The sequence below is a fragment of the Gopherus evgoodei genome, chromosome 22 (genome assembly GCF_007399415.2).
Source record: "Gopherus evgoodei ecotype Sinaloan lineage chromosome 22, rGopEvg1_v1.p, whole genome shotgun sequence".
Taxonomy (NCBI): Eukaryota; Metazoa; Chordata; order Testudines; family Testudinidae; genus Gopherus; species Gopherus evgoodei.
Genome location: NC_044343.1, coordinates 1,290,375 through 1,303,674, shown reverse-complemented (window position 1 = coordinate 1,303,674; position 13,300 = coordinate 1,290,375). Strand labels below are relative to the sequence as shown.

The 13,300-nt window shown below is 57.6% G+C and overlaps 1 protein-coding gene across 1 annotated transcript; it reads right to left on the bottom strand.

The window, feature by feature from the left end:
* Positions 1-155: 155 nt before the first annotated feature.
* On the bottom strand, positions 156-9,603 carry MPV17L2 (MPV17 mitochondrial inner membrane protein like 2). The gene is given in 7 exon segments (XM_030540263.1): positions 156-740; positions 5,769-5,897; positions 5,976-6,052; positions 6,806-6,976; positions 7,778-7,849; positions 7,852-8,014; positions 9,504-9,603. Coding segments are annotated over 6 exon segments (636 nt in total). The 5' UTR covers positions 7,958-8,014; positions 9,504-9,603; the 3' UTR covers positions 156-659.
* Between the last annotated feature and the right edge of the window lie 3,697 nt (positions 9,604-13,300).

Here is a 13,300-nt window from a genome sequence, read left to right as displayed (position 1 = left end):
CAGTGTTTTCAGCCACTCAGCCTGGCTGCAAGGAAGACCAACCCCATAGCTCCAGCTTTAAGTAAGTGAGCAGCCCCCACTTCCTAGAGTATGCGCTTTAAATTCCCACACTGGGGTGCAGTGACTGTTTTTAGAGACAAGCTACGTCATTACGGTCTCATAATTTTTTTATAAGTGACATTTTGGCACATCACCATTTCTAGCAAAATACAGTTTTCAGACACAGTGAGAATAAAGTAAGTAGGTTCCAAGACATGGGATTATTTTAAGGATCGTGGCTCACTTAGTGGCAAACAGTAATGTGCTGCACCTGCCCAACTTACCCAGAAGTCAGTGGAGGAATAAGAAAGTCATGTTATGCATCCTGTTGGCATGTGAATCTTCATTTTAAAAAGTCACTGGGTTTGTGGCTTGGAAGTTAAATGCTAACTCAGAGAGAGACCCCCTCATGTTTCTCTTCCTCACCCGCTGGCTGGGTCGGCCATAGGACAATGGTAGTGATTTGTTTCCAGGAAGCATTTTGTTCACTTGATCAGGCTATTTTTTCTGGGCTGCATGGGAGCCAGCTCCCTCTCCAAGGAATGAATCTGGAATTAGCACTTGATTGGCATCTCCCAGGGACAGATGGAACCAGAGCAGCAGTCCTTGCAAACAGCTTGTCAGCCGCCAGTTTTCACCCCAGTGTGGCGATGCTGAATGCTGCTCTTCAGCTCAGCTTCGGCACCGAGTGGCTGCTTGTGCTACAGATGCAAGAGAAGAAACTGACTAAACCCTGAGTCAGTACAGGTTTGCTGGAGCAGCAAAGGCTCCAGCGCAAGGGGTTAGTGGCTGGGGAGCTTATGGCCACCTGTATTGTGGAGGTTGTGTGTGAGTGGGTGTGTGGGCAGGCTGCTAGGGGCTGTGTGCTGGGAGTGAGGCTGAGCCCTGTGTTGGGGCGGGGCTTACCTGATTAGGGGTCCTAGATAAGGAGCCAGGCACCCAAGCAGCGGCACAGACTGCTGCAGCGGCACAGGAGCCAGCAAACAGAGCTGCTAACAGGGGAGTTTCAGTGGGAGTTTCCAGGGGGAGGTTTCAGGGGAGACCCAGGCAGAGAAACCAGGACGTCAGCCAAGGGAAGGGGCAGGGGTCTGCCAGTAGCCCAGTGCTTGTAGGTGGCCTGCAGTGCGGTGTGAGGCATGGACTGCCAGGCACAGTGTTGGAAGGGTTTGACTGAGGCAGAGGCAGCAAGTAGACACACACCAAGGATGACCAGATGCGGTACCTGTGGCATGTACCTGGTCCTGGAGGGAGCACCTGAAAGGAGTTTCATCTGCATGAAGTGCCGCCTGATAGAGCTGCTGGAGGAAAAGGTCAGAGGACTGGAGGTGCAGGTGGAAACTCTGGCTGAGTTTAGAAGGGGGTTTGAGCAGATGATGGAACACAGACATGATGAGGCACAGGGGATAAGCTCAGACAAGCAGATAGAGGCAGGACCAAAGGACTCTGAGGAGGGGCTGCTGCGTGAGGACAGTGGACGGTGGAAGCATGTGACTAGGAGAACCAGGCAGAGGAGAAAAGACAGGCCAGCGATGGAGAAATAGAACTCAAGAACAGGTTTGCTGAGTTGGAGAATGCAGATGGAGCACAGCAGGCTGCTGAAGGAGAGAGGGCAAGGAAAAAGAGACAAGCAGCTAATCCTGCAGAAGGAGGGGAGGAGCCAATGGAGGCCACACCAAATATGAGCCCTAGGATGATTGTAAGGGCAAATACAAATGGAGAGGACTTGCAGCCGGCTGGTGTGGGGGATAGACCAGAGAATCACACTGTCACCAGGAAAAGGCAAGTCTACATGACTGGAGACTCTTTACTGAGAAGAATAGACAGGCCTGTAACTAGAGCTGATCGGGAGAACAGGAGGGTGTGCTGGCTGCCAGGGGCTAAGATACAGGATGTGGACCTGAGGCTGAATAGGATCCTAGCAGGAGCAGGAAAGAATCCCTTGTTTGTCCTTCATGTAGGAACAAATGATACAGCTAGTTACTCACTGGACTGTATCAAGGAGGACTATGCCAGACTGAGGAAGACACTCAAAGACATTGAGGCTCAGGTGATCTTCAGTGGGATTCTGCCGGTTCCTAGAGCAGGGCAACGAAGGAGTGACAAGATTATGGCAATCAACAGATGGCTCAGGCATTGGTGTTATAAGTAGGGCTTTGGGATGTACGGTCATTGGGAAGCATTTATGGATAGACAACTGTTCACTCAGCATGGACTTCATCTAAGTAAGGAGGGAAATAGATTTCTAGGATGGAGGCTCACCGACCTCATCAAGAGAGCTTTAAACTAGGAAGTTGGGGGAGATGGCTGGGAGATGTTCAGGAGATCTCCACACCGGAATATAACCTGGAGAGAGAAGTAAACAAACTGAGAGGGGATACCCTTGCAGACCAAAGAATTGATCCAAGGAAGAATACTGGATTAGAAACCAGATTAACAGGTGAAGCTGGTGGTAGAAGGTCTGTGCACAACAGGGGAAAGAATGTCACTGACGCCAAACATCAAAAATTAATATGTCTCTACAGTAATGCAAGGAGCCTAGGTAACAAGATGGAGGAACTGGAGCTACTGGTGCAGGAAGTGAAACCAGATATTATACGGATAACGGAAACCCTGGTGGAATAGTACTCATGACTGGAGTACGGGTATTGAAGGCTATGTACTGTTTAGAAAAGACAGGAAGAAAGGCAAAGGTGGTGGAGTAGCCTTGTACATCAACGATGAGATTAACTGTAATGAAATAAGAAGCAATGGAATGGATAAGACAGATTCTGTCTGGGCAAAAATCACACTGGGTAAAAAAGCAACTAGAGCTTCCCCTGAGATAGTGCTTGGGGTGTGCTATAGACCACCGGGATCTGATTTGGATATGGATAGAGACCTCTTTAATGTCTTTAATGAAGTAAACACAAAGGGGAAGTGTGTGATTATGGGAGACTTCAACTTCCTGGATATAGACTGGAGGACAAGTGCTTGCAAGAATAATAGGGGTCAGATTTTTCTGATTGTGATAGCGGATGGATTTCTTCATCAAGTAGTTGAAGTACCTACGAGAGGGGATGCCATTTTAGATTTGGTTTTGGTGAGCAGTGAGGACCTCGTAGAAGAAATGGTGGTAGGGGACAACCTTGGTTCAAGTGATCATGAGCTGATTCAGTTCAAACCAAATGGAAGGATAAACTAAATGTAGATCTGGGATTAGGGTTTTCAACTTCTCAAGGGCTAATTTTAAAGAGTTAAGGAAATTAGTTAGGGAAGTGGATTGGACAGAGGAACTTGTGGATTTCAATGCAGAGGAGGCCTGAAATTACTTTAAGTTGCAGCTGCGGAAATTGTCGGAAGCCTGCATCCCAAAAAAGGGGACAAAAACCATGGGCAGGAGTTGTAGGCCAAGCTGGATGAGCAAGCAACTCAGAGAGGGGTTTAGGAAAAAGCAGAAAGCTTACAGGAAGTGGAAGAAAGGCAGGATTAGCAAGGGAAGCCACCTTGCTGAGGTCAGAACATGTAGGGATAAAGTGAGGAAGGCTACAAGCCGCATTGAACTGGACCTTGCAAAGGGAATCAAAACCAATAGTAAAAGGTTCTACAGCCACATAAATAAGAAGAAAACAAAGAAAGAAGAAGTGGGGCCGCTATACACTGAGGATGGAATGGAGGTTAAGGACAACCTAGGCATGGCCCAATATCTAAATCAGTACTTTGCCTCAGTTTTTAATAAGACTAGTGAGGAGTTTAGCGATGATGGAGGGATGATAAACAGGAATGTGGATATGGAGGTGGATATTACCGCAACTGAGGTAGAGGCCAAACTTGAACAGCTTCATGGGACAAAATCAGAGGGCCCGGACAATCTCCATCCGAGGATATTAAAGGAACTGGCGTGTGAAATTGCGAGCCCGTTAGCAAGAATTTTTAAGCAATCAATAAATTCGGGGGTTGTGCCGTACGACTGGAGGATTGCTAACGTAGTTCCTATTTTTAAGAAAGGGAATAAAAGTGATCCAGGTAATTATAGGCCTGTTAGCTTGACGTCTGTAGTATGTAAGATCTTGGAAAAAATTTTAAGGGAGAAAGTAGTTAAGGACATAGAGGTCAATGGTAATTGGGACGAATTGCAACATGGATTTACTAAAGGTAGGTCGTGCCAAACCAATTTGATCTCCTTCTTTGAGAAGGTGACGGATTACTTAGATAAAGGAAATGCGGTAGATCTAATTTACCTCAATTTCAGTAAGGCTTTTGACACGGTTCCACATGGGGAACTGTTAGTTAAATTGGAAAAGATGGGGATGAATATGAAAGTTGTAAGGTGGATAAGGAACTGGTTAAAGGGGAGACTCCAGCAGGTCCTATTGAAGGGTGAACTGTCAGGCTGGAAGGAGGTTACTAGTGGAGTCCCTCAAGGATCGGTTTTGGGACCGATCTTATTTAACCTTTTTATTACTGACCTTGGCACAAAGAGCGGGAATGTGCTAATAAAGTTTGCAGATGACACGAAGCTGGGGGGTATTGCTAACACGGAGAAGGACAGGAATACTATTCAGGAAGATCTGGACCACCTTGTAAACTGGAGTAATTGTAATAGGATGAAATACAATAGTGAAAAGTGCAAGGTCATGCACTTAGGGATTAATAATAAGAATTTTAGATATACGTTGGGGACGCATCAGCTGGAAGCGACGGAGGAGGAGAAGGACCTTGGGGTACTGGTCGATAGCAGGATGACTATGAGCCACCAATGTGATACGACTGTTAAAAAAGCAAATGCGATTTTAGGATGCATCAGGCGAGGTATTTCCAGCATGGATAAGGAGGTGTTAGTACCGTTATATAAGGCGCTGGTGAGACCCCATCTGGAATACTGTGTGCAGTTCTGGTGCCCCATGTTCAAGAAGCATGAATTCAAACTGGAACAGGTCCAGAGACGGGCTATTAGGATGATCTGAGGAATGGAAAACCTGCCTTATGAAAGGAGACTCAAAGAGCTTGGCTTGTTTAGCCTGGCCAAGAGAAGGCTGCGGGGGGATATGCTTGCTCTATATAAATATAACAAGGGGGTTAACGTTAGGGAGGGAGAGGAATTATTTAAGTTTAGTACTAATGTAGGCACGAGGATGAATGGGTACAAACTGGATATTAGGAAGTTTAGACTTGACATTAGACGAAGGTTTCTAACCATTAGGGGAGTGAAGTTCTGGAACAGCCTTCCGAGGGAAGTAGTGGGGGCAAAAGACTTCTCTGGCTTTAAGACTAAGCTTGATAAGTATATGGAGGGGATGTTATGATAGGATAGTTTAATTTGGGCAATTGATCTTGGATTATCACCAGATAAGTCTGCTCAATGGTCTGCGGGGAGATGCTGGATGGGATGGGAACTGAGTTACTGCAGAGAATTCCTTCTTGGGTGCTGGCTGGTGACTCTTGCCCACATGCTCAGGGTTTAGCTGATCGCCATATTTGGAGTCGGGAAGGAATTTTCCTCCAGGGCACATTGGCAGGGGCCCTGGAGGTTTTTCGCCTTCCCCTGCAGCATGGGGCGTGGGTCACTTGCTGGTGGATTCTCTGCAGCTTGAGGTCTTCAAACCAATTTTGAGGATTTCAGTAACTCGGTCCTGGGTTAGGGGTTGTTATAAAAGTGGACGGGTAGGGTTCTGTGGCCTGCCTTGTGCAGGAGGTCAGACTAGATGATCATATTGGTCCCTTCTGACCTATGAGTCTATGAGTTTACCTACCCTGTGTTTGAGGTAGGCAAGGTATGTGTCCCAGCCCAAGGTCACCACATTCACATAAATCACCCGATACTTGGGAGGAAGGAACAGGAAGTTAATCACCTGAGCTGCTGGCCAGACACACCAATCTGCCTGGGAAAGAGAATCAAGTATTAAGAAAGGAGAGAAGGGGGGAGGGGAGGGCTTCTCAGGGATTTGGAGCAGCCTTACCTTGTAAAATTCCCAGAACTTCTCTCTCAGCTCCTCCCAGCTTTCCTCCAGTGTCTGCCCCTCCAGCGACCCCATCCCTGTACAAAGCACAATTGGCTTCAGGTGAGTAAGCAAGCAAGCCTGGCCTCCTGCTTTACGAGCAGACCTTTGATCCTGCCCCCTCGTGGGCATCTGGGAAGCTGTAGCAGCACCTTGGAGGCAGTAATTCAAGGAGCCAGCAAGTGTGATCTTTAGTCTCAGCAGGCCTGAGACTTTGCTGGCTCAGGTTTCCCGGCTCTATGGGGAGCTTAGTAAGGCAGGGAGAAAAGGTATTGGCTGTGCTTCCATTTAGCATGGCAGCCACTAACCCATGCTTGCTGTGAGCTCTGTTTGTCAGGCCAGAACAGGCCTCCCAAGTGCTGTGTTCTCCCCGTCAGCTCCATGGGGCAGTACACACCCCAGCTAAAGGGAAAACAGGAAGAGAGTTCACTCTGAGTCACTGCAAGTGCAGTTGCTTAATGCACATGTTGGAACAGAGCCTGGGCACTGCACCCATGCCCTGGGGGAGGACACGAAACCTCCCGCTGCCCAGCCAAGGCAGGGAAATAACCTCAGGGGTAAGGAGCGGGCCTGCCCTCCCACATCCAATCAATCACAGACCCTTCTCAATGCTTCCCTGACTGACAAGTGGTGGCACTGGCCACCGTCAGCAGACAGGACACTGGGCTGGATGGACCTTTTGGTCTGACCCCGTAGGGCCTTTCTTATGTTCTTGTGAGTGTTGGAGAAGGCAGACATTTGAATAGTGTGTTAGTAACATTTACATGAGAAAGTGATATGAAATTTTTTACCCAGAAAATACCAGATTCCCAAGGCCGGAGATGCTATGATCTGGTCAATGAAGACTTTCTTCAGGACAATTTTAATTCCTTTTAATCCACTTGCAGGAAATGCTCTGTCTAACCAGAGATACCAGTAATGCATTAACGGGCCCATGCTGCAGCCAATAGCAAACATCCGAGCTGCAACAAAATGCCACCTTATTAATAAATGCAAAGGCCCAGCACAATGTCATCATGCATTATTAACACAGCTCTGGAAGCATATCTGTCCCTTTACAAAAGGTACATGTGCCCTGCCTCAGACAAGGACATGGATATGTGCACAGGTACAGAGATGATGGCAGATTTCAGTCTAGAATATTCTGAATGCTGCTTTGACTCCCTGCAAAAAAGGCCCTAAAAGCAGAATGGTTAAAACAGCAGCAGTTCCCCAAAGGTTGGATGTTGCTGGGAAGATTGGCCCTAGCAGCTGGCAGACAGACACAGCACGCAGAAGGAAGGCTGACCTAATGAGCACTGGGGAGAGCTGAGTATGATCCCCAGATCTACCACTAACGTGTGAGTGACGCATGGGAACTCACCTCATTCTCTCTGGCCCTCAGTGCCCATCTTCCTTTTCTGTCTGGTTCTGACCTCTTCAGGGCAGACGTTCTCGCTTGCTATGTTTTTGCAGCTTTACCCAGCAGTGGAGCCCCTTTGCTACCACAATACACATAATAAATAACAGAGTAGACCCCCCCGTGCTGTTTCCAGCCCCCTACTCCCACCCAATGCTGCCAGCAATACAGGCCAAACAGCAGGAGAACTCACAGGCTGGGCACAGCTAAGCATGAAGCTCCCCTCATTCCACTTAAATGGGTCAGAGGCACCGGGGGGTCCTTTTCAGAAGCAGGGGGAGACACTGGAGCGCTGTGAATGGGACATGCCCAACCCTCCTCCATTACAAGAGCTGGCTGTCAAGCAAGCACACAGCAGACACACCTGTGCGGCCCAGCTCCCGCTTCCGCTCCGGGTCCTTCCTCATTTCCCATGTCTGCTGGAGGGTGTCGCCAGGAGAGCCCCACAGCTCACAGTATTTGTAACTAGAAGGAACCGGCCTCTGAAAAAAGGCTTCCAGTAGCCTGAGAAGCCAACAAACAGCTGTCTGCCCCGGGCAAGCATCGTTTGCTCAGCAACGAATCCACGTCAGCCAGGTAGCCATCCAAGCACCAGCCGTGCCTGAGCCAAAGAGAAACAAAACGTGCGGGTTGGGGGCACCAGGGGCAGCACGCCAAACTGCTGCACTGGCCGCTCACTCCTCCTGCCCCCCCCACCCCCTGCGCCCAGCTCCAGCCATATCCCGAGGGGCGGGGGGGGAGGGTGTCTTGCCATGACCTGCCGGGCCCACAGACCCACCCCCACCCCGCGTCATAGCCCAGAGCACCAGCCTGCAGGGCCACACGTGCCTTAGGTTCCCCCCGCCCCCTTCAGCCCGAGGTTTGCGTCTCCCCTTCGCGGTGAGTGAGGCTGCGTCCGCCACAGCCCCATGGCCCCCGGCCCCCACAAGTGTCCCATCCCCCCACCCCCCCGCAGCCCCATGGCCCCCTGCCCCAAGTGTCCCATCCCCCCACCCCCCCCGCAGCCCTATGGCCCCCTGCCCCCACAAGTGTCCCATTCCCCCCACCACCACCCCATGGCCCCCTGCCCCCACAAGTGTCCCCACCGCCCCATGGCCCCCTGCCCCCACAAGTGTCCCATCCCCCCCCACAGCCCCATGGCCCCCGGCCCCCACAAGTGTCCCATCCCCCCCCATGGCCCCCTGCCCCCACAAGTGTCCCATCCCCCCCCACCGCCCCATGGCCCCCTGCCCCCACAAGTGTCCCATTCCCCCCCCCCACCGCCCCATGGCCCCCTGCCCCCACAAGTGTCCCATTCCCCCCCCACCGCCCCATGGCCCCCTGCCCCCACAAGTGTCCCATTCCCCCCCCACCGCCCCATGGCCCCCTGCCCCCACAAGTGTCCCATTCCCCCCCCCACCGCCCCATGGCCCCCTGCCCCCACAACTGTCCCATTCCCCCCCCCACCGCCCCATGGCCCCCTGCCCCCACACGTGTCCCATCCCCCCCCACCGCCCCATGGCCCCCGGCCCCCACAAGTGTCCATCCCCCCCATGGCCCCGGCCCCCACAAGTGTCCCATCCCCCCCATGGCCCCCTGCCCCCACAAGTGTCCCATTCCCCCCCCCACCGCCCCATGGCCCCCTGCCCCCACAAGTGTCCCATTCCCCCCCCCCACCGCCCCATGGCCCCCTGCCCCCACAAGTGTCCCATCCCCCCCCACCGCCCCATGGCCCCCGGCCCCCACAAGTGTCCCATCCCCCCCCATGGCCCCCGGCCCCCACAAGTGTCCCATCCCCCCCCATGGCCCCCGGCCCCCACAAGTGTCCCATCCCCCCCCACCGCCCCATGGCCCCCTGCCCCCACAAGTGTCCCATTCCCCCCCCCACCGCCCCATGGCCCCCTGCCCCCACAAGTGTCCCATCCCCCCCCACCGCCCCATGGCCCCCGGCCCCCACAAGTGTCCTTCCCCCCCCTAGCCCCATGGCCCCCCCCGGGGTATGAAATGTCTCCATCAGCAACAGGTGCGAGGTGCAGCCTGTCCGGCCCGGGGGGGGGGGGGCAAAGCCCCGGGGCCGCAGCTGTCACCCGCCCCCGCCCGCCGGGCCTGACCTGAGCCCGCAAGGTCCCGTCGCCTGGCTCGGCTCCCTTCAGCCTCTGCAAGCCCGGCCCGGCCCGGCCCCGCACTTCCGCCTCCGGACACGTGAGTGGGGGCCGGCCGGGCCCCGGTCTGAGTCACGTGACGGAGCTGCCCCTTCACCTTCCGGGGAAGTGGGCCCATGACAGCTACTGAGGCGGAAGTGCCCTGTGCCGGCAGCGGCCATGACAGCAACCGAGGCGGAAGTGCCCTGTGCCGGGGAGGCCATGGCAGCTAGCGAGGCGGAAGTGCCCTGTGCGGGCAGCCATGACAGCTACCGAGGCGGAAGTGCCCTGTGCCGGCAGCGGCCATGACAGCTACCGAGGCGGAAGTGCCCTGTGCCGGCAGCCATGACAGCTACCGAGGCGGAAGTGCCCTGTGCCGGCAGCGGCCATGACAGCGGCCGAGGCGGAAGTGCCCTGTGCCGGGGAGGCCATGGCAGCTAGCGAGGCGGAAGTGCCCTGTGCCAGGGGAGGCCATGGCAGCTACTTGCGGAAGTTGTTTCTGGCGCGGCTGCCTCGTGCCTTCTTCCTCAACGGCTCCGTGCGCGGGGAGGGGCCGATAAAGCGCCCCCGGCCCCCACGTCGGCGTCCGCACCGGGCGCCCCGGCCGAGCAGCGCCGAGCACGGCGGCACAGCTGGGCTCTGTGCCCCCCCCCCCCCGCTTCTCCCCCTCCACCCGAGGCTCTGTGCCCCTCGCTGCCACCGGCACCTAACCCCCGGGGGGGCTCTGCGCCCCCCCCGCTTCCGCCCCCTCCACCCGAGGCTCTGTGCCCCTCGCTGCCACCGGCGTCTAACCCCCGGGGGGGCTCTGTGCCCCCCCCCGCTTCTCCCCCTCCACCCGAGGCTCTGTGCCCCTCGCTGCCACCAGCGTCTAACCCCCCAGGGGGGCTCTGCCCCCCCCCCGCTTCTCCCCCTCCACCCGAGGCTCTGTGCCCCTCGCTGCCACCGGCACCTACCCCCCGGGGGGGCTCTGCGCCCCCCCCGCTTCTCCCCCTCCACCCGAGGCTCTGTGCCCCTCGCTGCCACCAGCGTCTAACCCCCCAGGGGGGCTCTGCCCCCCCCCCGCTTCTCCCCCTCCACCCGAGGCTCTGTGCCCCTCGCTGCCACCGGCACCTAACCCCCGGGGGGGCTCTGCGCCCCCCCCGCTTCCGCCCCCTCCACCCGAGGCTCTGTGCCCCTCGCTGCCACCAGCGTCTAACCCCCGGGGGGGCTCTGTGCCCCCCCCGCTTCTGCCCCCTCCACCCGAGGCTCTGTGCCCCTCGCTGCCACCAGCGTCTAACCCCCCCGGGGGGCTCTGCCCCCCCCCGCTTCTCCCCCTCCACCCGAGGCTCTGTGCCCCTCGCTGCCACCGGCACCTAACCCCCGGGGGGGCTCTGCGCCCCCCCCGCTTCTCCCCCTCCACCCGAGGCTCTGTGCCCCTCGCTGCCACCGGCGTCTAACCCCCCGGGGGGGCTCTGTGCCCCCCCCGCTTCTCCCCCTCCACCCGAGGCTCTGTGCCCCTCGCTGCCACCAGCGTCTAACCCCCCAGGGGGGCTCTGCCCCCCCCCCGCTTCTCCCCCTCCACCCGAGGCTCTGTGCCCCTCGCTGCCACCGGCACCTAACCCCCGGGGGGGGCTCTGCGCCCCCCCCGCTTCCGCCCCCTCCACCCGAGGCTCTGTGCCCCTGGCTGCCACCGGCGCCTAACCCCCGGGGGGGCTCTGTGCCCCCCCCCGCTTCCGCCCCCTCCACCCGAGGCTCTGTGCCCCTCGCTGCCACCGGCGTCTAACCCCCAGGGGGGCTCTGTGCCCCCCCCCTGCTTCTCCCCCTCCACCCGAGGCTCTGTGCCCCTCGCTGCCACCGGCGTCTAACCCCCGGGGGGGCTCTGTGCCCCCCCCCGCTTCTCCCCCTCCACCCGAGGCTCTGTGCCCCCCCCAGCTTCCGCCCCCTCCACCCGAGGCTCTGTGCCCCTCGCTGCCACCAGCGTCTAACCCCCTGGGGAGGCTCTGTGCCCCCCCCCGCTTCTGCCCCCTCCACCCGAGGCTCTGTGCCCCTCGCTGCCACCGGCACCTAACCCCCGGGGGGGCTCTGCGCCCCCCCCGCTTCTCCCCCTCCACCCGAGGCTCTGTGCCCCTCGCTGCCACCGGCGTCTAACCCCCGGGGGGGCTCTGCACCCCCCCCGCTTCCGCCCCCTCCACCCGAGGCTCTGGGCCCCTCGCTGCCACCGGCGCCTAACCCCCGGGGGGGCTCTGCGCCCCCCCCGCTTCCGCCCCCTCCACCCGAGGCTCTGTGCCCCTTGCTGCCACCGGCGTCTAACCCCCGGGGGGGCTCTGCGCCCCCCCCGCTTCCGCCCCCTCCACCCGAGGCTCTGTGCCCCTCGCTGCCACCGGCGTCTAACCCCCGGGGGGGCTCTGCGCCCCCCCCCCCCGCTTCCGCCCCCTCCACCCGAGGCTCTGTGCCCCTCGCTGCCACCGGCGCCTAACCCCCGGGGGGGCTCTGTGCCCCCCCCGCTTCCGCCCCCTCCACCCGAGGCTCTGTGCCCCTCGCTGCCACCAGCGTCTAACCCCCCAGGGGGGCTCTGCGCCCCCCCCGCTTCCGCCCCCTCCACCCGAGGCTCTGTGCCCCTCGCTGCCACCGGCGTCTAACCCCCAGGGGGGCTCTGTGCCCCCCCAAGGTACCCCCAGCACAGGAGGGCATGGCCCCCAGGCAGCGGCCGTTCAGCGTTCTGGTGCCCGTGGTCTCACAGCCCTGCCTGTGCGGCTGGTCGGGTGCGCACCAGGCCCCCCATATGGAGCTGGCTTTGCCTCGCCCATGGCAGTCACAGGCCATCACCGCACAGCAGCCTGCACTTCTTCCCATGCACACGCTCCTGCCCTGCCCTCTGCCCACACATCTGGGCGAAGCACCTGGCCACATACCTCCGTGGGTGCTTTGGTGTCACCCAGAAGTGTTCAGCTTTTCCTTCCAGGCTGTGCCATTTGCGTTCCCCTCTTGTAACTGGTTCCTGGGTTGCCCAGTGTCTTCTCCTCCCAGACACCCCATAGTCTCTCCTCCCACCGCATCTCACACATGCCTCACTTCCCTTCCTGTGGCCATGGATGGGGAAGCAAGCAGCCAAAGGGGTACACAGGGGTCTCCCTCAAGAGGTGAAGGACATCCCCCTCTCTCCTGGTCATCCTCCAAGGGGCTCCCAGACTAAGCTGTGCAGTGCTAGGGCCTAGGCCTGGTCAGCAGCTTAACCTCAGTTGGCAAGACCTTACGAAAAGCCCAGTCGAAGGCTGTGGCATCCTGCCCCAAGTCACCTGGGCTCAGCAGCTACCACAGCCAGGGTTAGGCAAATACAAAGCTACTGTAATAAAACCACAGGGAACTCGTGACAGCACTTAAATAGGCTGAACATTTCCTGAGCTCAGTCCTGTGGAAGTTCCCCAAGGCACAGAGAAGGCATCTGGCCCCCAGAGCTGGGTCTCTGCTACCTCCTTGGTCCAGGCTTCCTACAGCACTGTTTGGCCATGCCACAGAGAAAAGCATCTCCCCAGGGGGAGCTTCCAAGAGCCCCTCTTTAGCCAAAAGCTAATGCCCATGTATGTGATAACCGTGAGCAAGGTGCATCCCCAGCCTGAGGGTGAAATGAGAGCAGCTGCACCCAAGAGAAATCCTTTGTTACATTGCCCTGTGTAGCCATGGCACCAGCCCCCCTACATCAGCCTTGCCCATTACCCCTCCTTCCACCCCCAGCCCTAGGCTCAGGGGTAGACACAGGACAGTCTCAAAATGAGAGAGAACTAGGCCAG